This window comes from Rhinolophus hipposideros, assembly GCF_964194185.1.
Source record: "Rhinolophus hipposideros genome assembly, chromosome: 16".
Taxonomy (NCBI): domain Eukaryota; kingdom Metazoa; phylum Chordata; class Mammalia; order Chiroptera; family Rhinolophidae; genus Rhinolophus; species Rhinolophus hipposideros.
This window is the reverse complement of record NC_138062.1, coordinates 5,302,898-5,329,333: the sequence shown is the minus strand read 5'-3', so window position 1 is coordinate 5,329,333 and position 26,436 is coordinate 5,302,898. Positions and strand designations below refer to the sequence as shown.

At 40.8% G+C, this 26,436-nt stretch overlaps 1 protein-coding gene across 8 annotated transcripts in view; it reads right to left on the bottom strand.

Annotated features, from left to right (window-relative positions):
- LOC308509495 (chaperonin-containing T-complex member BBS12-like) overlaps nt 1-26,436 on the bottom strand; it is a 70,365-nt gene that overhangs the window by 25,443 nt on the left and 18,486 nt on the right. For 7 of the 8 annotated variants that reach the window (XR_013995193.1, XR_013995194.1, XR_013995195.1 and 4 more), the window contains exons 2-3: nt 21,025-21,084; nt 11,176-11,240 (exon numbers count right to left, since the gene is read on the bottom strand). Coding sequence is in view for 1 of the 8 variants with exons in the window: in XM_081077499.1 (XP_080933625.1) it covers nt 17,155-19,275 (2,121 nt within the window). In the remaining 7 variants the exon portion in view is untranslated. Of the gene's footprint in view, nt 1-11,175; nt 11,241-17,025; nt 19,280-21,024; nt 21,086-26,436 lie in introns of those variants that run through there. The other variant, XM_081077499.1, reaches the window with a different exon arrangement.

Genomic DNA, 26,436 nt, shown 5'->3' with positions numbered 1-26,436 from the left:
GCACTCTGGTAGGAAGGGTAGAAAAGCATTATAAGAATTGCACTGTAACACAGGAGCTGTAAGCAGGAAGAGTTACTGACAGCACTGCTTTTCAGACAGCTCTGAAATCAGGGTACAGGCGTGTTACAGTGGCTACCACCAGGCTCACCTCCACAGATCTGCTGTGCTGCTTATCAGATTGAACGTTCGTGTCTCCCCAAAATTCATGTGCTGAAATCCTAACCCCCAAGGTATGATATTGGAGCTGAGGTGACCAGGTCACAAGGGCGAAGCCCTGACGAGGGCATTTGTGCCCTGATGACAGGGACTGTGAAGACTGGCCTTGTCCCTTCCACCCTGCAGAGACGCGGTGAGTAGATGGCCCTCTGTGAGCCAGGCAGCAGGCTCACACTAGACATTGAAGCTGCTGGCGCCGTGATCTGGGCCTTCCCAGCCTCCAGACCTGTGAGAAATAAATGTCTGCTGTTTACACGCTGCCCAGTCTGTGGTGTCCTGTTATAGCAGCGAGAACTAAGAAGTGATGGTATTGTTTAACTGAAAGAAGAGAGACGTAAGAGAGGAATCCTCGCCGAGGGAACCGCAATGTCCAGGCCAGATTTCCAATGCTGACATAGCGACCAGAAGAGCAGCACAAGGCGCAATTCCAGACACACCGGAAGGGGCCATGCCCAGGGGTATTCAGCGTCCGACTGGGTTGGAGGGATGGGGAATCCTGCCATACTCTATTCTAAGAGAGCACCACGGGAAGCCAAGTAGACATTTCCCTGCAATCAGAGAGCTTCACGAACTAGCTAACCACTGAGTCTCAGAGTGAACCCTAAATAATGGGGTTTTGGGCTCTGCAGGTTTCTTACAAAAACATGGTTTCTTACAAAACTTTTGCTAATAAGAAGGAGTTGGGAAGAGTTGTATCGAATATTTGCTTAGTATTTTATACCTCTCTTCAATTTATAGCTACTTGTTTTGGGAAGTAAATTACAAAAGCAGTACTTTATGATAAAACTATAAATGATACAAACATGTTAACATAGAAAATAAAAATTCCTAACAGTTTCATTCTCCGGATAATAACTGACTGCTGCTTATACCCCACACACTTTTCTTTACATGACAGGGAGGCATGATGACCTCAGAAGTCAAACTGTTTGGGTGCCAATCTCAGCTCTGTCACTTCCCAGCTGCGTGACTGCGGGGCCAGGAGCTGGCCTCTCAATGCCTCACTGTGAACATACTCTTTAATTTAGAGTGTATTTTTTATTACCTATGTGTGACTTATTACAAATTTGTAATTTATTACCTGAAATCGTACCCTGGATTGTCTTCTTCCAGTATGAAATTTTCACGTCTTTTGCATGTTCTATTCTTTTCTTTTTAAACAATTTTTATTCAGCTTCTTTTCTTTCACCAAAGCCTGTTCTTTTCAGTAACAGAATTGGCCTCAAATTGATGAGGACATTTTTTCCTGACTCCTTGCTCTATTTAGCAGGGGACTGCTAAATTTAAGTCCTTCCTGGACAAGACTTTGAAGGCTGGGGATTGACAGTCTGTGTTCTTGGTTTTGCTTTTCGGCCGTGGGCAAAACAGCCATTTTGTTTCTTCGTGTTGTTAGGCTGTGGGCACCATCCAGGCGGGGGTGCACCAAACTCCACGGAGAGAATGCGGGGGCACTGGTCAGTCCTGCGGGAGGACGTGGGAACGGTGCCTTTTGGGGAAGATTATCAGTCCTACCCAATATTGGCCCCTCACTTCCACCCTATCCCTTATTTCTCCTAGCCACTGAACAAAGAAGGAAAGGGAAATTTTAGTGGCCCAGCTTTGGCCCCAAACTAGCTGTTGTGAAGTAGAGAGTCCTATTGGCCGGGTGCTCAAGAGAGAAACCCCATTGGACCTCTTACCCTCCCCAGCCCCCATCCTACCAAACAATTGGGAGTTTTAGTCTCTTGTTCATCCTTTAATAACATTTACTCCAGTCTTTGATGAAGCTTTAGGTTATTTCGTTCTAAGTTGTTCTTGGCAAGAAATAGAAATTTATTTTGGTCCAAACTATACAAGCTTAAAATTGATCAGAAAAATATTAGTGAAGCAGAAGGAGAATAAAATTTCCCCGTCCAATACTTGACCTGCTTATCAATTCGGTAATTTGATTACAAAGTCTTGAAAAACAACAGACAAATTCAGCACTTTTCATTCCAAAATGAAAAAGGAGGTCAGATACTGGGATCCCATTCTCCTATTGTATTGAATTTTATTTATATCCAACTTATCCTATCAATAATGATAATAATAATAATAATAATAATAATAATGGCAAACATATATAGCACATGCCAAGCACTTCTAAGAACTTAATTTGTATTAACTCAAAGCCTGACACATAATGGCTATAATAAGGCTCTCTGTTCCAGCAGAGATGGTCTGCAAATCTGCATCAGAGTTTCCTAGTGGCCGGTTAAGAATGGAAAGGTGGTCCGTTACATCACAGTGACTATAAGCCAGATATAAATAAGCCAGTTTCTCAGGAGGAACCCCAGAAATTCTTATTTCTGTGAGCAAAGAGAAAATTCTTCCACGGTTCTTCAAAAACTGAAATGTGTAGAGCATACCAATGTCGATCTCAATTATTAATTAGATCCATAAATTATTTCCTTATAGCTTTCTTTGATGGAGGCAGAGAGCTTAACACGCAAGCTTAGTTAAGTAAAAGCAATTTTACAAGAGGCCAACCCGATCTGCTGTGCACAGAGGCTTCTCTGCAACTTTACTTGATTCAGGTATGAAACTCAGACTATTTTGAGGAATAGGTGATCCATCAGGAAATCCTCCACAATTATGATTTTCCAAACTAAGATTTTATAACTATGAGGCAGCACAGAATTCAAAGATCTACTCTGTTAGGTAACTAACAGGCAGACGCCCCATGTTATTATTTGAAGATAGAGTCATAAGCCTAACCGCCGGCCAGCCAGCCAGCCAAGGGAATTACGTCCTACTGAGTAAGTGTGAGAAGCCTAACCAGGACACATGCCTCTTTATGGAAGTAAGACTAAGGAGCGTCTGCCCACAGGCCAAGGTGCTCCCCACACTGTGGTACTGCATTATTGGCTTCCATTCTTCATCCCTCACTGTAGCTTGGAGCTTGGCCTGTGACTTACAAGTTCCTCCTGCTAACGGTGAACTTGGCTATTCCATTGGTTTGGGCGGAAGTGACACTATGCAGATTCTGAATCTAGAGCTTAAAAATCCTAGATATTTTTGCTGTTATCTTGCGCCTATGCCAGCACGGTGAGATGAACTTACTCTGGGTAGTGGCTGCCCCTTTGGTCTGGGCCTCAGGACAAACGCGTGTTAAGCAGAGCTCCCAAACCTACACGCAGACTTGCAGCACGAGGTATAGCCATGTGCTGTGAGCAGAGGCACAGCTGCCCACCCGCTTTACAGACCCACGAGCAAACAAAATGCTTCGTTAAATGCCACTGGGATTTCCTTGTGGTTATTTGTTACACAGCAAGACCTGACGTGTAATTGTGCTAGGTCATTTTCTAACATATGGACAAAGAGAAAATGGAGACTCCAAATTTTTACCCCATAGAATATGGCAGTGATAGTTTAGCTTGAAAAGTTTTTAAAGCAAGTTTATCAAGCACCCACTGACCATAAAAATATATTTTAAAAGTACTTAATAGAAAGTCTATCTATCATTAAACAGTATAAATTCTTGGTAAAGCCTTGAATAAAATAATCGTAGCAGCTATATTTTTTAGAGGCAAATCCAGGTATCATACCAGGCATATTACATTAATTATCTCATTTCACTTTCACCAGTTATGCAAGGAAGAAGGCGAAAATCCAGACGCCTGTCAGTGAATATTGGCCAACCAATGGTTACTTAAGAGACTTAATTTGCAAATTCCCTTTAAGTAACAAAATCTTTGGCTGTTTTTTTCCTCCATTCTATTATTAACTAAAGAGGCTTGGAATCAAACTGGCATAACTGAGGTTTGGAAACCACACTAGTCAGTCACTTTGCCTACAGAAATTAGACTTCGAACCTTTCCTTCCTCCTGCAAATATTTTCTGGGCTAGGGCAATTTTTAGTAGTCTCCTTAATTTTCTATTGTTGAGACCCATCAGTGTTACAGAGCTTTTATTGCAGTGACAAGAATTGAAGATGTTTAGTCAGTGGGCATTCTTACTTGCCTGAGCGAAAAGTAAAGTTCTATTTTGTTTGGGTTCAATGAACCTATTCACCCGAGGGCTCAGTCTCGCCTTTTTGCGTTGTTGCAGACTGCGAATCATGAGCATGCTCTTTCTGCAGCTCATCCTATCCAGAGGCTCTATCCCCAACTCTTGAATCTAGGCTGTTCTTATCACTTGTTTTGACCACAAGAATGTGGTAGAAGAGAAACTGTGTGACTTCCAAGGTAGACCTTGAGCTTCTGCCTTGGTTTTCTGCGAGGGCTGCCCAGAGACTGACATGCAAGGCAGCCAGTCCCGCTTACTGAGGATGAGGCCACTGGAGAACCAAGTGCCCCTAGGGACAGCCAAGGCCAACCGCCACATACCCGCCAGAGGCCACCTTGAACCTAGCCCTGAGCACTTCCGGCTGTATGCCCAGGCGAAACCAGCAGGGGAGCAGCCAGCCAAGGCACAGTCATGACAAATAGTAAATGGTTGCTGGTTTAAGCCACTGAACTTTGGGGTGGTTTATTACACAGAAATATACAACTCATAACTTTTCTTCTGATTCCTGGTAGCACAGTGGAAAACATTAGATAATTCGGAAAAAGGTAGAACTGAAGAGAACAGGCAGTGAGTACGTTCTGTGAAGATGGATCACACAGCTTTACTTCACAAACAGGAAAGGGACAAAATGAAGAGAGTATCACTGCCAATTAGAGGGGATGAGCGACTGCAGCTCAGGGAGACAGCCGGCCGCTGCTCTGCCATGGTGCCCGGGGACTCCTGCCAGCACCCCAATGGGCCAGGTTTGGATGGCAGCCCGGGCTGAGTCTGGCGGCGCCTCCTGGTGGTCACCTTGCTACCTGCACATTCCTCACGAGCTTCCCCATCAGCCAGGGAGCCGGGCAAGAGCCGGTTTTGTCATCCTGCCCACATTCCCCTGAGATCTGAGGCTTTCTGCCTCGCCTCCTGCAGACAGAATCACAGGCTATCAATATAAAACTGGTTAGTTGCGATCTACAATCTAGACTTCCCTGCTTGGAAGCACATAAAAGTAGACTTTATTAAAGGACTATAAAAAGGGTTAAGTATAATACTAGATCTGGAACAAGAATAAGAAAGCTTAGGTCTCATCCCCCTCTGCCATGGAGAACATCTCTGTGCCTCAGTTATCTCATCAGTAAAATGGGAATAATGAACCTAGAGCTCTGTCAGCTGTTATTATCTAACATGTATCTAGAAAAGGAAATAGAGTGTGAGAATGTGAAGGGACAGATCTTTTCCTCGAGTAGTTCGATTTGGAAAATTCAGTAAGGGTGGACAAGAATAAAACAATACATTAAAAACTACCAACAACAAAGAAAAGTGTTTTGCTTTAAGGAAGTTCTTAAAATTGTGCTAATATAATGCATTAAGTGGTAATGAACTAGTTAGCTTGAACATCTGGTACTAAAAATGAGCTCAATGATTTACTAAAAAGTTTTTAAAAAACTAAACATGAGAAAAAAAATCCAGAATGGCTCAGTGTGCCTCCAGGTTAAAAATGTTGCATAGGAAAAAAGACACAAATTAAGTACAATGAAACAATAAAGAACTGTAGAAGAAAAATGGCTTTCTCGGTAATTAACTGTGGATTTCTCTGGGCCTCAGTTTCCTCATCTATAAAATGAAGAGATTGGAGGAGAGAATCTGAAATAATTTCTTCTAGCTATTAAGAACAAAGCAAATTTTAAATGCTGTTCCTTTGTTAAATAAATGAACAAATCTTAGATGTAAGAATATAAAAGCATAGTCTGTACGTGGCTAATAGAATAAGAAGTTCTAGAAATGCGTGAACAGATTTCAAAGGGCATAGATGGCTTGCAAAATAGCTTATGAAATCATTGGGATTGCTAAACTGACTCAGTTCTAAACACGTAATCCGGGAATCAGAGGGGTCAACGTGGAACCATATTGTCTTAGCATACAAACATGATTACAAAAGGAAGGAGACATTTTCCAGAACCTCACAATGGAGTCATTCCTGGAAACCAAAGGTCTTAAAACTATGAGTAGAGCTACCGAAATATAAAAAGAGTAATAAAGTGATGAAACCTTGGAGCCCATGAAGAAAGAAAGTGGAAACAACTGAATTCACGGAGCCTGGGGAAGTAATAAAGGAAGAAAGGCGGGAGCGTCTAGGACGGTCAGCAGGTTAACAGGAATTAAGAAAAAAATATCGGCAACAACATAAAAGAAAGAAAATTAAATTGAGCTTAGGAAATTCAGTTTGATGACTGGTAAAACATTACAATAAACTTCTCTATAACATCAAAAAATATATGCATTAGCTAATTCTCTTTGGCAAGTATCCTGATAGGGGAATTCAATGTTCTCTTAGTTTTTCTTTTATTTTGTCTAACTTTTTATTTCCAAGAATAAAAAGTAAATGGAAACTAGAGCATTTGAGATTTTGCTTGCCAGCAATTGTCCTCAGTTTTGGCTCAAATAAACTCTTATAAAAATTGTAAAAAAAAAAGAAAAAAGAAAAAGAAAAAAGCAAAGTAAAGGTCGACTCCAACTGGATTAAGTCTCAAAATGTTATCTGGCCAATTACTATAAGCTACCATCCCAAACCAGAACAAATTTACAGCAAGGCTATTTTTCAGAGAGTTCTGAGGACAGATTCTATAGCCATCTTTGGTAAACAATTCCAAACAATTCCAGTACTAAATGACTTCTACTGTCAAACATTATGCCTTGTCAGATTTACCCTTATTATGGGTTAAGATAGATTCTTTCCTGTATTCTCAAGTGCGATACCCTGAATATCTTTTCACCTTCTCTTAGCAACTCAGTTTTCCCGAAGCACAAATCATAAATACAAAAATGAATGATCACGCGGTGATTTCACCCCTGCGACCACCACCCAGGTCATGAAATAAGAACCGTGCAGCACTCCAGACCCTGCCATCACCATCTCTCCCGCCTCCCCAAAGATAACTGCTAACCACTAACCCGACTTCTAACGATGGTGTGCATGTCTGTTTCAAACATTGACAAAAAATGGTTCAATTGAATGTTCTGTTTTAGCAGCATTTTTAAATAGAGATATACTTCACACAACATAAAATTAATCACTTCAAAGTATACCCTTCAGTGGCTTTTACTATATTGTCTATGTTTTTCAACCATCACCTTTTCTAATTCCAGAACAGGTCCACACCCCCACCCCCAAAACCCTGTGCCTATCAGCAGTCAGTCCCACTGATGTGTCCTCTGGTTCTGGCTTCTTTCGCTCAGCGTTATGCTTCTAAGGTCCATGTGCTATGTTCAGTAGCCAATATTTTTTTAAACTGAGCCTAAGGAGTAAAGTACAGGTTTTTCTAGTTAATTTTGGTTCCACACATAAGACTAGTGGTTTTGATGCTGGTTACACACTAGCAGAATCCAGGGAGAGCTGAAAACCACCAATGTGTAGGCCGCGTCCCAGATACACAAACGACAGCCGGGGGGGTGGAAGGGGTCGGCTGGGGCATTAGTAGTTTTAAAAGTTCTCCAGATGATTCTATTCTGTAGTCAGAGTTAAGAACCAGTACAAACAACTAATCAGAAGACAACCTGGCCAGAAGAAGGTGCTAATTTAAAGACAGGTTCTCCTGGATCTTCGGCACCCTGAACCGGAATCTTGAGTTGGGGGGTCTGGGAGCCTGCAGTTTGACAAGTAGCCCATGTGCTTCTTCCAGGGTAGTTTTGGAAATACTGCAGGAAACCCATAATTATTTCTAAAAAAATAAATTACTACATCCACAGAAGTTTCTATTGCTTTTAAACACGAAAACAGAAACGCTAATTTAAAAAATTTTTAATGCATTAAAAAGAAACTATTTTAATGTATATTTAATTAGTGATGAGGGGGAAAACATATTACATCTGCCTCATTTCTTTTCATTTGACATTAGTCCAGCATGGAAACCTATTGGGAACTTGCCTTTCCACCTACTGCTCTGAGGTTAACACAGGAAACAGGTCGACCTTTTTTTAGACATCAAACCAGTCTCAATGTTGTCAACAGACTGTGAAATTCCCAGTTTGCTTTTCATTCATAGTGGACAGTGCACAAAGAATCTTCTTCACATCACAAGATAAACACATTGGAAATTTTTAAAAATGCAATTGCCAAAAAAAAAGGCAAACAAAATGGAAAAGAGGAAAAAAAAGTTCAGAAAAGGAAACCTCAAAATAGTCTGAACCAGACTTCATTACATATAGTGGTCTAATAGGAACACCTCTGCATATTGATAAGTCCGAACATTTGGTTAGAAGCTACAGCTGGCGCGGTGCCCTGGGGACGCGTTTCTCTGGACTGCCCCTGGGCAAGGGCCCTGCTTCCTGTGGTACTCTACACTTCCTCGGCTCATTCTCCTTACTGAAGGGTGTTCACCCTTCCTCGAATGCTGTCTCCAGCTACTGCATGAATGTAGATACGACCTGGTAATTTTTCAGCTTATCAGTTGGACACTAACAGTCAACAAGCCTTGGTTATTTAGTACGCTAGTTCAATACATTAGATGGTGTTACAGTTGTCTGAATATACTAATATATTATTAAATAATATTTTAATGGTAGGATTGTGTAGATAATAGGATTGTGAAAATAGCTCAGAGAATTCCCATATGCCCATATCTAGTTTCCCTGTTATTAACATCTTATATTCGTATGGTACATTACAATTAATAAACCAATATTGATACACAACTACCTGTAGTCCATACTTTATTCTGATTTCCTTCATTTTTACCTAATGTCCTTTTTCTGTTCCAGGATCCCACACAGGACTCCACGTCACTCTTAGTTGTCACATCTCCGTCTCCTCCTCTTGGCTGTGATTATTTTTCAAACTATACTTGTTTTTCTTATAACCTTGACAGTTTTGAGCAGTGCTGGTTAGGTATTTTTTAGAATGTCCCCACTAATGAACTTTTAAAGATATCCAATTTATTCCTAGATTCAATTAGAAAAACCTGACTTAAAGCAATTCTAAAAGGAAAAACAATCTTCTGGGGATAGTTCAAACCATTAGAATCAACTTGAATAGACTTGAACAATTGGTCTTAGTGTATGCAGAGATGTAACAAAAGATAGGATAACTGTGGCTACTAGTTAGAATTATTGTCATTTCTAAAAATTGGAACTCTCCAAAATAATAAGAATTGAAATTATTTACATTCCTCTGGATTCCCATCTTTCTTGTTGTTTTTATTACATAGCCATCAAGTTAACATTATCTTGAGTTCTGTTTTTTAATTTGTCACTATTTGTAAACTTGTTCATGAAGTAAAATACATACTTGACATTTTCAAAAGCAGCACAGAACTCATTCCATATTAGTATGTCATATTTGTCTAAATATTCCCCATGGTGGAATATTTGGTTTGCTTCCATTTTTCATAAAACTATTAACATTTTTGTACAAGAACCATTTGCAGTTGAACGGTTTTGCATTTTCTCCAGCAATGCACAGAAGGGCATGCTTCCCCACACGCTTGCCAGAAGATAAAGATCTTTCAGATGTTTTCTGCTCTAACTAGTAGGATCCTGCCTTCGAGTTGCTTTGCTATGTACTGCATTATAGGAGCAAACTGTGCATTTTTCCATGTCTCCTTATGTAAATTGTTTCTCCTTTTTAAGTGGAATTTACATGCCAACCTGATAGATGAAATTAGATGGAGAAAATTTTATTTCCTAATATGCCTTGTAGGGGGAGCTGTCCTTTTTGGGAAATGGGAGTTTGTAATCAAGAAGAACCCTTTTCAAGACTAGGAATGATTTTATTGATTTAGGAAGAGGGGGAGGGGAGAGGAAAACAAGAGAGGAGGGGGCCATGAGGAAATAGTGAAAGGTCAGTACTCCACATTTTCACCTCTTTCCTCTCTGTAACTCACTCAGATCTTTAATAAAGTACTTTTCAAAACCCATGGAGTGCTTGATACGAATGGGTAGACACTAAGATTGGAGAAGTAAAGGGAGGTGAAGGGAGAAACAGCCAGCCAATAAAACACCCACAGCAGAGGGAAGCAAAAAGGTGTGTGTGTGTGTGTGTGGGTGGGTGGGGGGGATACAATAAAATTCTCAGAAAGCCTTTTTGATATCAGACTTACTGGATTTAAGATTTGGGTCAGGATTACCCGAGTTCAGGGAGACCCCAACTGCTGCCTGGATTATACATATTTACACATTTAAAATAGTAAGCTTTTAATAAGGTGTCACATTTAGTCCCATCCTTTGAAAATGTTTTTATTCTTGTGTTATAGTATGAAAAAATGCAGCTTGTGTTCAATAGCTTCCTCTCTTTTTAAATATCCATTCATTTATCTCCCTTCCACAAAATGGATACACATATGTTATTCTGGTTTCTTCAGGTTTTACGTTTTATATTCTGGTTTCTTGCAGACCTATAGTCAAAATTCTACTTTTGAACCCATTATAACATACGGATATGGCTGCGGTGACAACAGATCTAATTTAATTACTTTTCATATCATTAAAAAAGTTATTTCAGTGTCTATTGTTGGCAATAAAATAAATTGTTATAATGGCTGGAATCTACAACTGGCCAATTTGGAAACCCCAATGTTATAAACATTATGTACTACAGTTTTTGCAATCAATTCTAAAGTCTGGCCTTACCATTATAATCTTTTAAGAAGCTATTTTTTAAACATGTTTGTCCTCTTTCAAATCCCTCAAAATCTGTCAGCAATTTAATTGGTAACAAGAATCATAAAATTTTGAGCTGGACAGTATAACAGGGGCAACTTCATTCAACGTTGTGATTTCAAGGTGAGCTCTAAGAGGCTCAGAGAACTTGGATCAGCTTCCAGGAGATTTGACAGCAGAGCTAGGACTCTGACCAGGTCTTGCTGCCCGCCTCGAAACCCACAATGATGGAAAAGGAAGTGCCTTTTACTTCTCCTGTCCTTGTGTTCATGCTAACCCACACTAAAATGATCTCACCTTTCATTTTGTGGACTTGAAGCCAGCAGGTCCAATTTTTAAGAGCACGAGTAGAAGTTTGCCACCTACAGGCCAACAGAAAGGAGAAATCTTTTAGATTTTTAAGAACAAAGCTCTGGTGACCCTTTTGAAGCAAGTGTGTTTAAAACACCTCTTTGGGATGGTAGCGCTCAGTACAGTACAGGGAGACTTTTATAAAAGGACACTGGCTTCATTCTCCTTACCGTTAGTGTGACAAGTTTCTACCATGTTCTTTTTTCAGTAGAATATGGCGCTACAGAAACAAACGATAGAACACTGAAAAGTATGAATCCACAGAAAGACATGGAAAGGTTTCTTACCAACTGAGAACATGATACCTCTTTTTCAGTCGGTATTTCCTCCTTATTGCTAAGAAATATCTGAATAGACAATGAAAACTCTAGCATGATGTTGGGACAACTGAATAACCATTTGGAAAAAGTTCTTTTAGAGTCTTATGTCGTCTACTAAAATAAATTTCAGATGGACTAAATATTTAAATGTGAAAGATGAATAAGACCATAAAATTACTATAAGTTGGTATAGGTGATTACTATATAATCTTGGGGTTGGGAAGACCTTTCTAAACATAACACTAAAGAAAGAAAATCAAAAGAAAAGACAGACATTTTACAAACATTAAAAAAATATAAAGAAACATCACTGTCCCTTCTTCCTCACTAATAATCAAAATTTTATAAAGATGTGATTGCATTTTCACCCAAATTAAACAAAATTTTAATAATAATATCCAGTGTTCACAATGGCTGTGGAAATGACATTCATTTACAGAACCATTTGGAAGAAGAATTTGGCAAAAATATGTATAAGATAAACTATAGTGTCCACCTACCTGTTGACCCAATATATGTTTCTAATCATTTATCCAAAGGATATAATCATGAATAAGAGGAAAGATTCAGCTATGAATACATTTTTTATAGCTTTGTTTACAATAGAGCCCAAGCTGGAAGTGAACCAGATGTTTGATAGGAAATGGCTTAAATCAATTAGAGTAGGTTATTGTGCTGGAATAACAGGATGCCACTGGAATTATTTTACTGAACTCTATTAATGACATTGGGGAAACGTCTTAATATTACTTGACAGAAGTAGATTATAAGGCACTGTATGGAGCACGATCCCACTTGCGGATTGTAAAATACATTATCTGCTTCCACACACATAGAAGTGGCTTTGGAAAACCATAGCCCATGTTAAGAATGATTACCTTGGAGTGGGTGCGAGGGGAAAGAGACCAAGAGTTTCCTCTAAAAATGTTCTTGAAGAGTAATGGAAGGAAATAAAAGATGCATGTGTCAAAAAAATCCCAGGATGGAAGTGCGAATAGGGGAAGAGGAAAGGGCAATCCATCATTAAAGATAAAAAGATAAAAGGAATAGGGCCTGGCTATGAAGAAATAAGTAAAAGTATTTAGGAAGAATGAAGGGAGAGACATGCCATAAAATTGGCCAACGATAGTCAGGTACAGACTAAGAGCTGGTCCAACATGGTCGAGGAGCCTGACGTGAGGCCCCAGCAGCACGCAGACCAGCACGTCTGCTGCCTGCACAGTGGAATTGCGTTATCCCAGGAGTCAATCTAAAATAGTTCATAAATTCTCCAGTCTAAATAAAGACTCAAGCAGTCTAAAAAGCACCATGAAAATATACTGCTAAGCGGTCACAGGTGAAAACTCATTTAAAAATAAAGAAACCAGGTATTTTAGAATGGCTCCTTGGAAAGTATTTCAAAATGTTTGAGGGTATGTCACTAAAATATATTACTGCTTTTAAAGTCTCAGTGTTACCCTCTGGAACTTTTCAAAGCCATTAATTACGCACTTAAGTTTACAGGCAGCCCTTGGCACACTGGTTCATGCCCTAAATGGCTCTATTTAGTGAGCGGGAAGCAATGGGGGATCAAAAGGGTCCAGGGACTCTGAGTGGCAGTGCCTTGTAGTCACCAGACGGAGGGGTTTTCACGATCACAGCTGTGCAAACCCAGACGTTGGTCAGGATAATGGGAGGTAATCTTCATCAGGGGAATTAACCCATACTAACCACACTCACAGAGGAGTTTTTGTAAACCATGGTGCTAATTTCATATTTATATTTGTGACAGAACTACTAGAGAAAACAATACTTATATGAACTAAGCCAAGAATTTTATTCTCCTGTGACTTAGTAATATAAAATCTGTGTTACAGTAAGACTTCTAGTTTCAAAGAAAAGTATTACAAGATTATATTAAATATTTAATAGTGCTAATAGTACTAACACATGCAAATACCAATGTCACAAAAACATCTATTATATAAAATGAGCTGAACATCTGTTTATGTGAGTGACACTCACAATCTTTGTAATACTTTGACTAAAAGTAAGTGTTAATAGTACAGGAGAGTAAAAGTGTCAGTATCTGCCCAACAAAGATAATTCACTTTATTTTTAAAACACAGTTCAATACTCAATGTTGTTATTATTCTAACTTTGAACAAAAACAATCTATATAACTGGAATGATTATCTGTGCAAGGTTTTCATCTGATCACATTTAAGACAACAATTAAACCAAAAATGATTTTCTTTTACCAAAATATGAGGATAATCCAATTCTATTTTCTAATACACATAAGTTAGCCCTATAAACAAACCAGACATTCTCTTTTCTTGTTTTGTTGTTGTTACCATAACAGGAAATAAAAACTTGTCAGTTAATGGTTAGAAATATGAACTTTGGAGCCAGATAAAATCTTAGTTCAATTCCAGTGCTACACCTACTCCCGTAGCTGTGAGACCCTTGACCAGTCTTACCTTACTGAAGTCATTTCCTCATCTATAAAGTGGAGAACAGAGATGTTGCAAAGACTGAAATAAGATATGTCTTACGGGCTGACCTGTGTCTCCCCCAGAATTTATACATTGAAGCCCTAACCCCCAGGACCTCAGAATGTACTGTATTTGGAGAAAGGGCCTGTAAAGGGGGTAATAAGTTAAAAATGAGGTCACTAGGGAGGGTCCCAAACCGATCCGACTGGGGTCCTTACTAGAAGAGGAAATCTGGACACACACAGCTACAGAGGGAAGGTGTTGTAACGACACAGGGAGAAGACGGCCGTCTACAAATCAAGGAGCGAGGCCTCAGAAGAAACCGACCCCGCCTACACCTTGATGTCAGACTTCCAGCCTCCAGAATTGTAAGAAAATAGCAAATTTCTGTTGTTTAAGCCGGAACTTTGTTATGGCAGCCCTAGCAGATTAATACAATAGGTAAGGAATTTAGGAGAGTGCCTGGAACATGGCAGGCATCTTAATTACTACCATTATTATTTTCCCAGAGCAACTCTAACATTCAATTCTAAAAACTACACACATAATTCGTTTCTTATAATGTTCAATTATAAGTAGCCAAAGGCTGTGCTGGGAAGGCAGTCTGCACGGGCTCTGAGCATTCCTGCTTCTTCCTGCTGGGTATTGTGCTTTTTCCAGGCCTTTTCTCAGGGACGTTTTACAGGGAGCAACCTTGAATGATGATGTAATATCTGCCTACAGACAAAGAACAGGCTTACTTCTGCTTCCTATCAACGCTGTAAATGCCCCGAGTGGGGTAGGTTGCAGCACAGCCTACCACGTGCGAGTATTCACCTGGGCTCCTTGTCATCCCTGTGGGACCAACACAAACCAACATGAAGCTCTGGCTGCTGGACAGCCCTGTCTCTGACCCAGTATCCCATGACATTCTAAGTCTAACTTGTTTGCTTGGAAACAGGGTGAAACCTCAGATTTTGCAGTTTTTTCTATGGTTTTCTGGAAAAGACGAGAGCCTCAATGGGCTGGGTTAAGAGATACAAGACTCTCTGGGAGCCGGTATTGCATGCATTCACTCGAGTCGTGGGAAAGGGGGAAGAGAGCTAGCCCCCTGGCCCCGCCCCCCAGGCCCTACCTACTGAGACATGTTTGGAGGCTGAGCAGTGAGAGGTGGGGTGAACACAAGGAACCAGCATCGTGGTCGTTGCTCACTCACCTCAGGATGGGAGGAAGACGGATGTTAACATAACGAGGCAGCATACCCCACAGCCCCAGCAGAGAAGAAATCGGGCTGTGGCTGTTAAGTCAAACAACACTGTCAGCAATGAGGAAATAGCACTGAGTAAACCGAAGACACAAGTGTGTTTGGCACAAGTTGAGCAGCTGATCAAAAGCCAAGAGTAGATGCGAGGTGTTGTTTACCAGCATGAAGATGCCCTTGCCCTCTACATCTCCACAGCTCCTTCACCCTCCCGTCTGACCTTAGCTGCTTTAAGGAAAAAGCATACATCGGGTTCAGTACCACCTGTGACTTCAGGCATTCACTGGGGGTCTTGGAACTTGTCCTCTGTGGATAAGGGGGGATACCAGACAGACAAATCCTGGTGGTTGACAAGTTAGGAGCCTGTCTCAAGGGTCCAGACTATGGCCATTATCTACTTGACCGGTGTTACCTATCTGTACGAGTAGGAGTGGCTGATAAACTCAGATAGAAATTCAGAAGCCTGTTTGCCAGGTAATGTTTCTCAAGATCACCTGGACAGATTCACAACCCTCAATCTCTCTGTGAGTCACACAAACAAATGCTGGCTCCTTGACCTCCCACCACCGGAAAGGGGAGTCTACACCTTATTAAGACTTTTCTTCAGTACGCCAGGCAGCACACAGTAACATCGATGGCAGCGCCCAGGTGTGAACACGCGCAAACAGGGCCAGGACAACACTGCTTCAATCTGACTAATCATGTGCTTCTCCTCAAGTCTGAACTACCTTGGATTTTGCCACGCACGGCAACTGCGGCTTCAACTACTTGGTGACACTACTTCTGTGACTTAATGAAATCTGTGTAACTGTGATTCAAATCAGGGTTAACAACAAATCCCGAAGTGCAGTGACCTGGACTTCGGGGTGACATGTTCGTAACGTGGGGAAAACGGGCCACGGAAGGGTGTCTCCTTTAGGGGTGGGGTTGCTTTTGGGCCCATCTATTGCCTCCTGTAACTTGGCAATGACACTAAAGATCAGCAGGTCAGTCAAAACTCCCTCACGTAGGGCATAAGGGATAATTGCTCTTAGACTAGATTCTGGCTAATGAAAAGATCTACTGGTCTTTGGAATTCACAGTCAGGTAAATTCAAGACCCTGGAGGACATGACAGGCCAGTATCGCAGACTGGCATTATCCTGCTGCGCGTTCTGCTGATATAGCCGTAATTCATTGGTATATGAGACCTACTGAATGGGTCTGGTATTGACTAAACAACCTCCTCGTCAGACCAACCAGAACAGCTAATGAATGAGTGGCATACTCACATGAAAATTCCAGTTTGGCCATGAACGTGTCAGGTTGAGGAACGAATCGCTGCAAGAGGTGACCCACTCTGTGCCTGAGCAACACTGCATGCTTTCTGGGAATCCCACGAAGGCAGGCACCTGACCTATCTTTACCAGTTCCATGTCTCGGGCTTGTGTTTACAATGAGCAACCTTGAGGCATGAAGTAACAACTCCCCTTGGACAAAGAACACGATTGTTTCTGCTTATTATAAAAGGAATGGCTATCCCAAGCTCAATGTCCCTCTCTTGTGACACAACCCACAGTGTGCACAGGCTTCCATCACTGGCCCTTTGCGTGGCTCTTGTGGGACAAACCAACACGACCTCTGGTGACAGCTTTTGCTATGAGTCATAAAAGTCCTCTGTCTCTGACTCAAGTGTCTCGTGTATTCTGTAGTATCCCCTAAAACAGGAACAGGCTAACTCGTTAGCTTGTAAGTATGGTGAAATCTTACACCCTGCATGGTCATTGATGGACATCAATTATTTTCTTCTTGGTAAAAGCCAGCATTTCAGGCACTACAACCTGGTACTAGAGAACTTATTAGCATGACATATTACAAAAGATTACTTCCCATAGACTTAGCCAATAACACTACAAAAGCAAAAAGTCCTCTGCTTCCTGTGATTGTAGCGGTGTGTGTCCAAGCCCGGTAATAATTTCACTGTCTGTCTGAAGTACTAACAGAACTAAATCCAGAGCTCGGCGCCATGCCTCGGTCTTTGGTGTAACAACGTCATAAACTCTTGGAATCTGTTCCACTTTATTTGAAATGCCTGAATTAAAAATTCCACTATTTAGTTTACTATATTCATTCAAGATGTAAGATGAAGGCGAGCCAGAGTCTGTGGCACTTTGTAGATGGTGTTGAATGAATGCGCTGGCTTCAAATTCTGAGGAGGAACGGGCAGTGTTGTATATGAGGGCTGAAAGGTATTTGTGCCAGCCGCTGGCCAAGCACTTCAGCACCGTCGGTCTGTAGAGTGCCAGCGATGAGGCCAGCCAAGAGGAAGTGTTCTGAAGCCCTCCCGAACAGACTTGGATTCCTTTATTCAGAGGTTGCCCCACGAGACTTTGAAGATGGCTAAGGCACAAGAATTCAACTGCACCACCTCCAAGGAAGACCTTTTGCTCTTTCAGAGCACAATGCAGACGATACGCGCAAGCCCAGAACCTATCTTCCTTGGTTTGCATCTGTGCCGTGACTGGGCCAGTGAGCACTACTGTAACCAAATTCATTCCTTCTGTTTTCAACGTGATTGCCATGCTGCTGACCGTATCGACGCCGGAGGGAACGCTTCTCCAGAAGGCCACACACACCCCCCTGCCCACACAGGCTTCCGTCACCTGAGTAATGTAGGCCACCTGCTGTGCTCCGGAAGCTGAGGCAAAAGCCTGCATCACACTGCCATTCACCGACCCAATCACCAAGCGCTTACTGTGCATGCATTTTTCAGTTACGTGTTCAGATACACTGCCTTGCACCAGGACAAGATTCACATTGAACTTGACTAAGACCTGTAATACCTGATCTGTCCACAGTTCTTCTGAGCTGGCCTGGTGAACCTTCACGCTTTCCAACACCGTTGTCACGTTGGCAGATCTATTGAACCCCAGGTGGCGGTAATTCTCTGTGAGGTCACCCTCAATGAGAGCTACCCGCAGAAGCTGATTCTGTAATTCCTCAATCAGAGCAATCCTGGATGTTGAAACAACAGTGACATAGCCTGGACAGACGCAAGACAGAGCTTCGGGTAAGCCCGGTAAACAGCAGGTGAAGACTCGTGAAATGTCAAACGTCCAGGGCGCGGCACAGCGGCCTGGCCGCACATCTGCGTTCTGGCACTGCAGCCGCACTGCTGCGTCTACTAATTCCATGCTGCTGCGATCTCCGTGGCTCAGACCCGCCTCCAACTCTGCCAAGTCCTCACATCTGTAAGTGTGGGGAGTGGCCGCACTCTGATGTTCTAGAAACCCATCTGGTTTGCTCGTCCATTGATTCTCATCCACCCTATTAAAATGCCTGCTGTGGATTAGTGCTGGCTTTCGGCAGCGCGTGTCTGCACACAGACGATTTCTCAGAGTCTGAGGAGTTTGTGATGTGTTTTCATCTACTTTAACCTTAGCCTGAGTTCTACAAAGGTTAGTTGATTTCACAGGTCTCCCAGGGACACTGGAAATGGTCACTGACGAAGAGGCAACGTCTCCAAGATCATTCTCTTTCTGTATCAAACTAGCGTCTGGGGGGATTGGTAGAAAAGAACATAAACTGCCACTACGGGATCCAAGTCCAGAAAACATCTGGGTGTCGTCTGTGTGATCAGATGCACGGTGGACAGGTACCTGAAGGGAAGAGACCTCCTCAATGCAGGAGATCAAACCTTCTGACATGACAGACACGATTACAGAAACGGGGACGCCCAGATGCAGACACTCCTCAGCGGCCCTGCTCCACGCCCCGACAAGAAAGAGCAGAGTGCTGCTTCCCGTTCTGTACATCGTATTCTGCGCTTGCACTGCTTCGCTGAGAAGCTGTCCCACCGCACTGGATAAATCCAAGTTTTCAAGAAGCCTCACGGTTGAACCGATTAACACACTTTCGTGACACTCTTCGTCTATAACAAATTTGGATGATTTTAGTGGGCCTAGGAAAGTTCTTCCTGCTTCTGCAAATGATGAAAGTTGTTGAAGTCCCACGTGTCTTCTTTTGTTCATGACCCTGCAAGCCATCACCACAAATGTTCGTCTGCAAATAAAATAAAACTTGGAACTTTATTGAGTGTAATTCATGGGTATCAATGCTTATAAAAGAAAAATGCGATAGAGCTGCTGCCTCGGAGTAGTTTCTGGTGCATAGTTTCCCGTTGCATGTGGTCAGAACAATGACACAGTGTTACGATGCTATTAGTGATGGATGTTGGAGGAGAAACACTTCATCCCACAGAAGTGGGGCTTGCAGGCGTCAGGTACTGTTTCCCAAAGAAGGCAGTGCCTGAACTGTCTTGAAAAATAATTTGAAAGAGTCAGCAAGTTGAAGGAGGTGGTAGTACGCACATACGTATATGTGAAAAAACAAGGGGTACTGGGGTAAAATAGGTACTTTAGTTTATGGGGTTATAAAGAGAGTGGAGAACCGTAGAAGAAGCTCTAGAAGGGGAAAGGGGTACGGTCATGCAGGACATTATGTGCCAAGCCCAACCTGATCCGACAGTGGAACCACTGAAGTGTTTTAACTCAGGGAGATCATGAAACAGCTTGATGGAATGTTCTGGAAGTCTGGGTTTGAACCTGGCTCTACTGCTTAGTAGCTGTATAGCCTTCAACAAGTTAACTACTCTGTCCTGTATCCACATCTGAAAAACGAGGATAGTAACAGAAACTGCTTCATAGTGTTATTGTAAGGAGTAATGAGTATAGTGCTAAGAGCAGTGCCTGGCACATAGTGAGTGCTTTACGAGGACTTGCTATAATACTATGACAATGGTGTAGATAACTGGCTAGATGAGTGCCAGACTGGAGGCAGAGAGGCCAGTTAAGAATCTTCTATAGTTATCTAGATGAGCTATGTCGAAGTGGGATGGAGGTGAGAGGATAGATTTGGTTATTGATTAGACTATCAAAAGGAAAAAAAGTACTATTTAAAGGCAAGTTCAAGAGTAATTGGACTTTTTTGACATAGTATTTTAGAATTCACATGTAAAACTAATAGGAAGAAGTTACAAGAGAAAGACTTTATTTAGCCCAATAAAAAGAACTTTTTAACAAAATTCCCTCAATTGAAAAGCTGTCTATAATAAAATGGCCTGCCTTGTGAGGTACGAGCTCTCAGTGAAAGTACCAGAACTAAAACTGCAGACAATACAAACTTCTCTTCCTCCGGTAAGACATTATAATTCTTCAAGTAATATTTTTTAACCACAATCTCTTAAATCCAAAATATCAAAGAGCAAACAACTCTTAGAGTTTTGCTTTTTCCTCCAATCCTAGCCAGAGATTTGTTTCTCAAATACCTGCTTTCATCCTTGAAGCTCAAGAGCTATCATTCCAGACACACCTGAGATCAGCAGGAGGCTCTAACACAATTATTCTCAAAGGCAGCTTCCTATGGACCTTCAAGGACCAAGGAGAAAAGCTAGTGCAGTCTAGGGAAACATGTAACGGACTCATTTTCACATTCTCTTTTGTGAGATTTTCAATTCTGTAAACTAAAAGTAACTCTTCATACACTCAGGCATATCCTTAGACAGCATCAAAATACACCACAGGACTCCAACTTCGATAATCGTGAGACCCGCCATATCTTACAACTATCTGATCTTACCACGCTTTGGCTGTCCTTCACTCCTCGCCCCCATGTTACCAATTCTCTCTTTACCCAATTTAAATTCCCGTTTGTCAGTTGCTACCATCACTCCTTTGCACATACACTCTTTTTGCACGTGTCCCTTTCTTGGTTCATCTTACCTTGCAACACTAATCTTGATGAAATCCAATTCTCTCTACTGCATGCTTACCCTGGGGTAGCTGAAAATAAACAGAAAAACACACATGACCATACTGATTGGTGTCATTTTAAATTCATCACCCCAAACCTCAAGTGGCCCTTAATAGCTCCTGACAATCTATTTCCCTAGTCTATGTTTTATTTTTTCTTTTATGGTTATTGCTTTCTGCGTTTTATTTTTTAAAGTTTTGCCTAGCCCTGAGTAAAAAGATTATTTTTCTATATTGCTTCTAAAAACTTTATGGTTTAGGATTTTTTAATGGAGGTGAAATTCACATAACATAACCTTAACATTTTTAAGTGCACAATTCAGTAGCACTTAGTACATTCATAGTGTTGTACACTGTACAACCACTACCTTTATCTAATTCCAAACATTTCTATCGCCCCAAAGAACACCCTTAGCCATTAAGCAGTGCCTCCCTGCTCTCCTGCCCCAGCCCCTGGCAACCACCCATCTGCTCTGTCTCTGTGGATGTACCTATTCTGAATACTTCACATAAATGGAGGCCTACAGTACGGGACCTTTCCTGTCTGGCTTGTTTCACTTAGCATAATGATTTCGCGGTTCATCCACATGGATTACGTGCCAGTACTTCACTCCTTTCTGTGGCTGAGTAACCACTCACTGCAGGTATGCAGCATTTTGTTGACCATCCATCCGTAGCCGCTGGTGGACATGTGGGTGGTTTCCACCTTTGACTACCATGTACAGCACTACTGTGAACATTTGTGTAAAAGTACTTGAGTACGTGTTGTCAATCCTTTGGGGTACAGAGGAGTGGTCATATGGTAATTCTATGTTTAACGTTCTGAGGAACTGCAAACTGTTGTCTACAGCAGCTGAGCCACGTCAGCTTCCCACCAGCAGGTACCAGGGCTTCGATTTCTCCATATCCTCACTGTATTCGTTTCCCAGGACTGCTGTACAAAATGACTACAAACTGGGTGGTTTAAAAGAATACAGATTTATTCTCTTGTGGTTCTGGAGGCTAGAAGTCTGATCTCAAGGTATTTGCAGGGCCATGTTCCTTCTGAAGGTTCCAGGGAAGACTCCTTCTTGCCTCTTCCAGCTTCTCGTTGCTCCAGAGGTCTCTGGTTTTTGGCAGCGTAACTCCAATCTCATGGCCTTCTTAAAAAACATCCGTCACCAGGGTTAGGGGCCACATGAATCCAGTATGACCTCATCTTAAATAATTACATCTACAAAGAACTTATTTTCAAATAAAGTCACATTCTGAGATTCTGGATGGACATGAATTTTTTTTGGGGGGGACATTATTCAATCCAGTATACTTACCAACACTTACCATGCTTATTTTGGTTTTGGTTTTTCAGTAATAAACATCCTAGTGGATGTGAAATATTTATTTGTAGTTTTGATTTGCATTTTTCTAATGACTAATGATGCTGAGCATCTTTTCAAGTGCTTGTTGGCCATTTGTATATCTTCTTTGGGGAAATATCTGTTCAAGTCTTTTGCCCATTTTAAAATTGGGTTGTCTTTTTGTTGTTGAATCGTATGAAGAGTTCTTTATATATTCTGGGTATAAGAACCTTATCAAAATATGATTTGTAAATCACATTTTTTCTCTCATTCTGCAGGTTGTATTTTCCACTTTTTTGGTAATGTACTTTCATGCATAAAAGTTTTAAATTTTTATGGTCTAATTTGTCTATTTTTTCTTTGTCGCTCATGTTCTTGGTGTTATATCTAAGAATCCATTGCCAAATCCAAAGTCATGAAGATTTAACCCAGTATTTTTTTCAGAGTTTTATATTTTATATTAAGTTCACTGATATATTTTGAATTGATTTTTGTATATGGTTGAGGTAGGGGTCCAACTTCAATTTATTTTCTTTTTCTTTTTTTTTTTCTATTTTTGCATTTGGATATCAAATTGTCCCGGTACCATTTCTTGAAGAAACTATTCTTTTCCCCATTGAGTGGTCTTGGCACCTTTGTCAAAAATCAACTGGCAGTAGATGTATAGGTTTATTTCTGGACTCTCAATTCTATTTCATGGGTTTATATGCCCATCTGTAAGCCAGGACCACACTATTTTGATTACAGTAATTTGGTAGTAAGTTTTGAAGTAAGGAAGTGTGGCTCCTTCAACTTTGTTCTATTCGTTTTAGCTTTTACATTTATGTTTACAATTTATCTTAAACTGATTTTTGTAAATGGTGTGAGGTATGGGTTGTTTTTTTCCCTTCTTGGATACCCAGTTGCACCAGAATAACTTGTTGAAAAGACAAGACTGACTGTTTGCTTTTGTTTTTATTTTCTAACTTGTTTTGAGAGCTTATTAAGTATGAGGCACTCTGCATGCATTATGTAACATAATCCTCATAACATGAGGTAGATACTATAATTAACCTATTTTAATGATGTAGAAAATAAAGGACAGTTAAGTAATAGGAAGCAAAAGGTTATGGAATGAAACCCAGGATTGTCTAAAACCAAAGTCCCATGCTATTAACTACTACACAATACTTCCTTCTGGCTACACCTCTACACCTCTACCCAGCACAACAATAATTCACCCTTCTCTTCTGTCCAGTCTTCCATTGCATTCCCACTTCTGTCTTCTTCCAAGCCTGTTCATATCCTTATACAGATGTGCTCATTTTTTTTTCAAGTGTCAGAGTCTTTGTTTATGGTTTCCTTTCTACTATGTTTAAATCACAAGACATTACTAAATAAGTGAAAGAAAAGTCATAAAGAATTTAGGACAAAAGGAAAAGAATCATAGGCTATTTCAAACTTAGTCTATATTTAATTTATGTGAAAAAAAGTTTCCCAGAGGAGACATGAGATTATTTAAACAAAACTAATCTACAAGCAAAAAGTCACATAAAAATGGTATCAAAATAAATATTCAAAAAGAAATCTGTTCCAGCACTTGAAGAATCTATTCCAAGTTTCAGTAGTAAATTAAAAAACAAAAACAAATATAAAACAGTCTTAATATTCTTAAGTTTAGAAAAGCTCCTAAATTATCATTTTGAAGAGATTACAACTTGCTATAATTAACATAAAATAAACACTCAAACAAGAATTCCTTATCTTATAAGAGGCTGAATATAAAAAGAAGAGGGTGAAGGGGATGGAGAACTAGATAATTTCAAATATGCAAATATGAAAAGTACCTCTGGTAACTTTTCTTGGCATTGAACCAACACAATCTGATTCTTGTGCTCCCCAGTAACACCAGTGTTTTCCACAAACAGCTCTCGTGTCATTACTGGGATCCCAGACAATTGTACTTGTCAGCTAGTGTTTCTTAGCTTTCTAAGCGTGTAATGGAAGAGCAGCAGAATCAGACTACTTCACTGGAATTTTGAGATCAGAATCTTTCTCTTCCTGAGATTGTGTCTAGTTTTGTCCAAGGTACTTGGTTTAGAACACTAAGACATGAAATGCTTCTCAAGCGTTGCATGTTTTTAAAAAAGTAGTACTTTCTGACAGGTATAATTAGCTTCTTTTCCTCACCAAAACCAACAGCTTGCCTATCTCCAGTCTATTCCTAATACAACAGTCTAGTCAGATCACTCTACTGCTTAAAAATCTCTTATTTGGAAAATAAAATTTTTACTCCTTTGTCTGACACAGGAGTCCCTTTTAAACATTAACTCAGATTTTTTTACTCATCTGCTCAAAATCTTGCAAAGCCTTTCCATTTCACTAAGAGTGAAAGTCAAAGTCCTTACAATGTCCTTAGCATCCGTTCTCCTCCCTCCTCCCCTACTTTGTCTCCACCTGCTCTACCCCTGACCACCCTCTTCCTTCCTCCCTTCCGCTCCCTACCTCGGCGTTTCTGTTCCAGTTGTTCCCTTTTCTGAGATGCTCTTCCCCAAGGAAACTACTGCCTCACCACCTTTAAATACTTACCTGTCCCCTTTTCAATGATGCCTACCCTGAACACCTTATTTAACACTGCAGAACCCTCTTTCTCCTCTAGAGTCTGGCCTGCCTTTACCTGCTCTACTTTCTTTTTTTTCCATAACACTTACCACCTTATAAAATAGTTCGTAGTCTACTTATTTATTTATTACTTACTGACTCTCTCCCTCTGTTGGAATGTAATTCACAGGAGGCCAATTTCAGTCACTGAGGTATCACACACACACTGAGAATACTGTCTAACACATTGTAGGCACTCAATAAATATTTGATGAATGAATGAGGGAATGGTTTCCATTATATTTGTTATCTTAAATTGAAGTACAAAATTTACCCAACATTTAACAGATGCCACTATCAGTATTTCTCCACCGGAAACATAAGGTTCAATCACCGCTGGAGTCGACAAGATTTCTATTTGGCACTGCCTTTGCTGAGGCCCTTTAATCGCTTCCAAAATGGTTCCTCCTTCACATGGTTGTCAGAATTATCTTAGAAAAGCACTAACCTAATGACGTCATAGGAATGGCGGCAGCGGGATGGACTTTTTGAGTTCTCCTCCAGATCTTATCACAAACAGGACATCTATAACCCATCAAAGGACTCTGTTTATCACGCAGAACAGCTAAGAGACTCGGGCTAGGATTACTTGAAGGGCCCAGCTTAACAGGTACAAGATTCAACACACCCAGAGACCAACTCTGGACCAATACCGGGTTTGACCAAAAGTGACACACCCAGAGGGAATTCTCTACAGGCACAAGAGCCCATAGAAGCCAAACCTCACTTAAGCGGTCAACCCTCACGCACCAGAACATCCTGCTGTGGGCAGAGCCAAGTCTCACAACTAGTCAGCCTAGGAATCATTCCCACCTACTCACAAGCGAAAAGCAATTAAAGATCAACTTTAACAGGACAATATACACAACACAAGAGTCACCTTTGGTGCACCCGCAGAGGAGAAGAAGGAAGTGGTGCAAGTCAAATATAAAGGACACATACTACATAAGATAACCCAGCAAGAACTAAGAACTCTAGGGGATCTACCTAATACATCGAAGCAAACACAGAGAGTCAGCCAGAATGGGGAAACAAAGAAACATGTCCCAAATAAAAGAACAGAAGAAACCTCCAGAAATGGACCAAATGAAACAGAGATAACCAACCTATCAGAGACAGAGGTCAGAACACTGATGATAAGAATGTTTAAGGAGCTTAGAGATGACATAAAGAAAGATAGAGAAATCATAATGAACAACCAATTAGAAATAAAGAACACAATTACTGAAATAAAGAACTCGCTTGAAGGAATTAACTGCAGGTTAGATGAAGCAGAGGATTGAATCAGCGACTTAGAAGAAAAGTTAGCAGAGATCACCCAAACAGAACAATAAGAAAAAAGAATAAAAAACAATGAAGATGGTTTAAGAGACCTCTGGGATAACATCAAGCACAACAACATGCG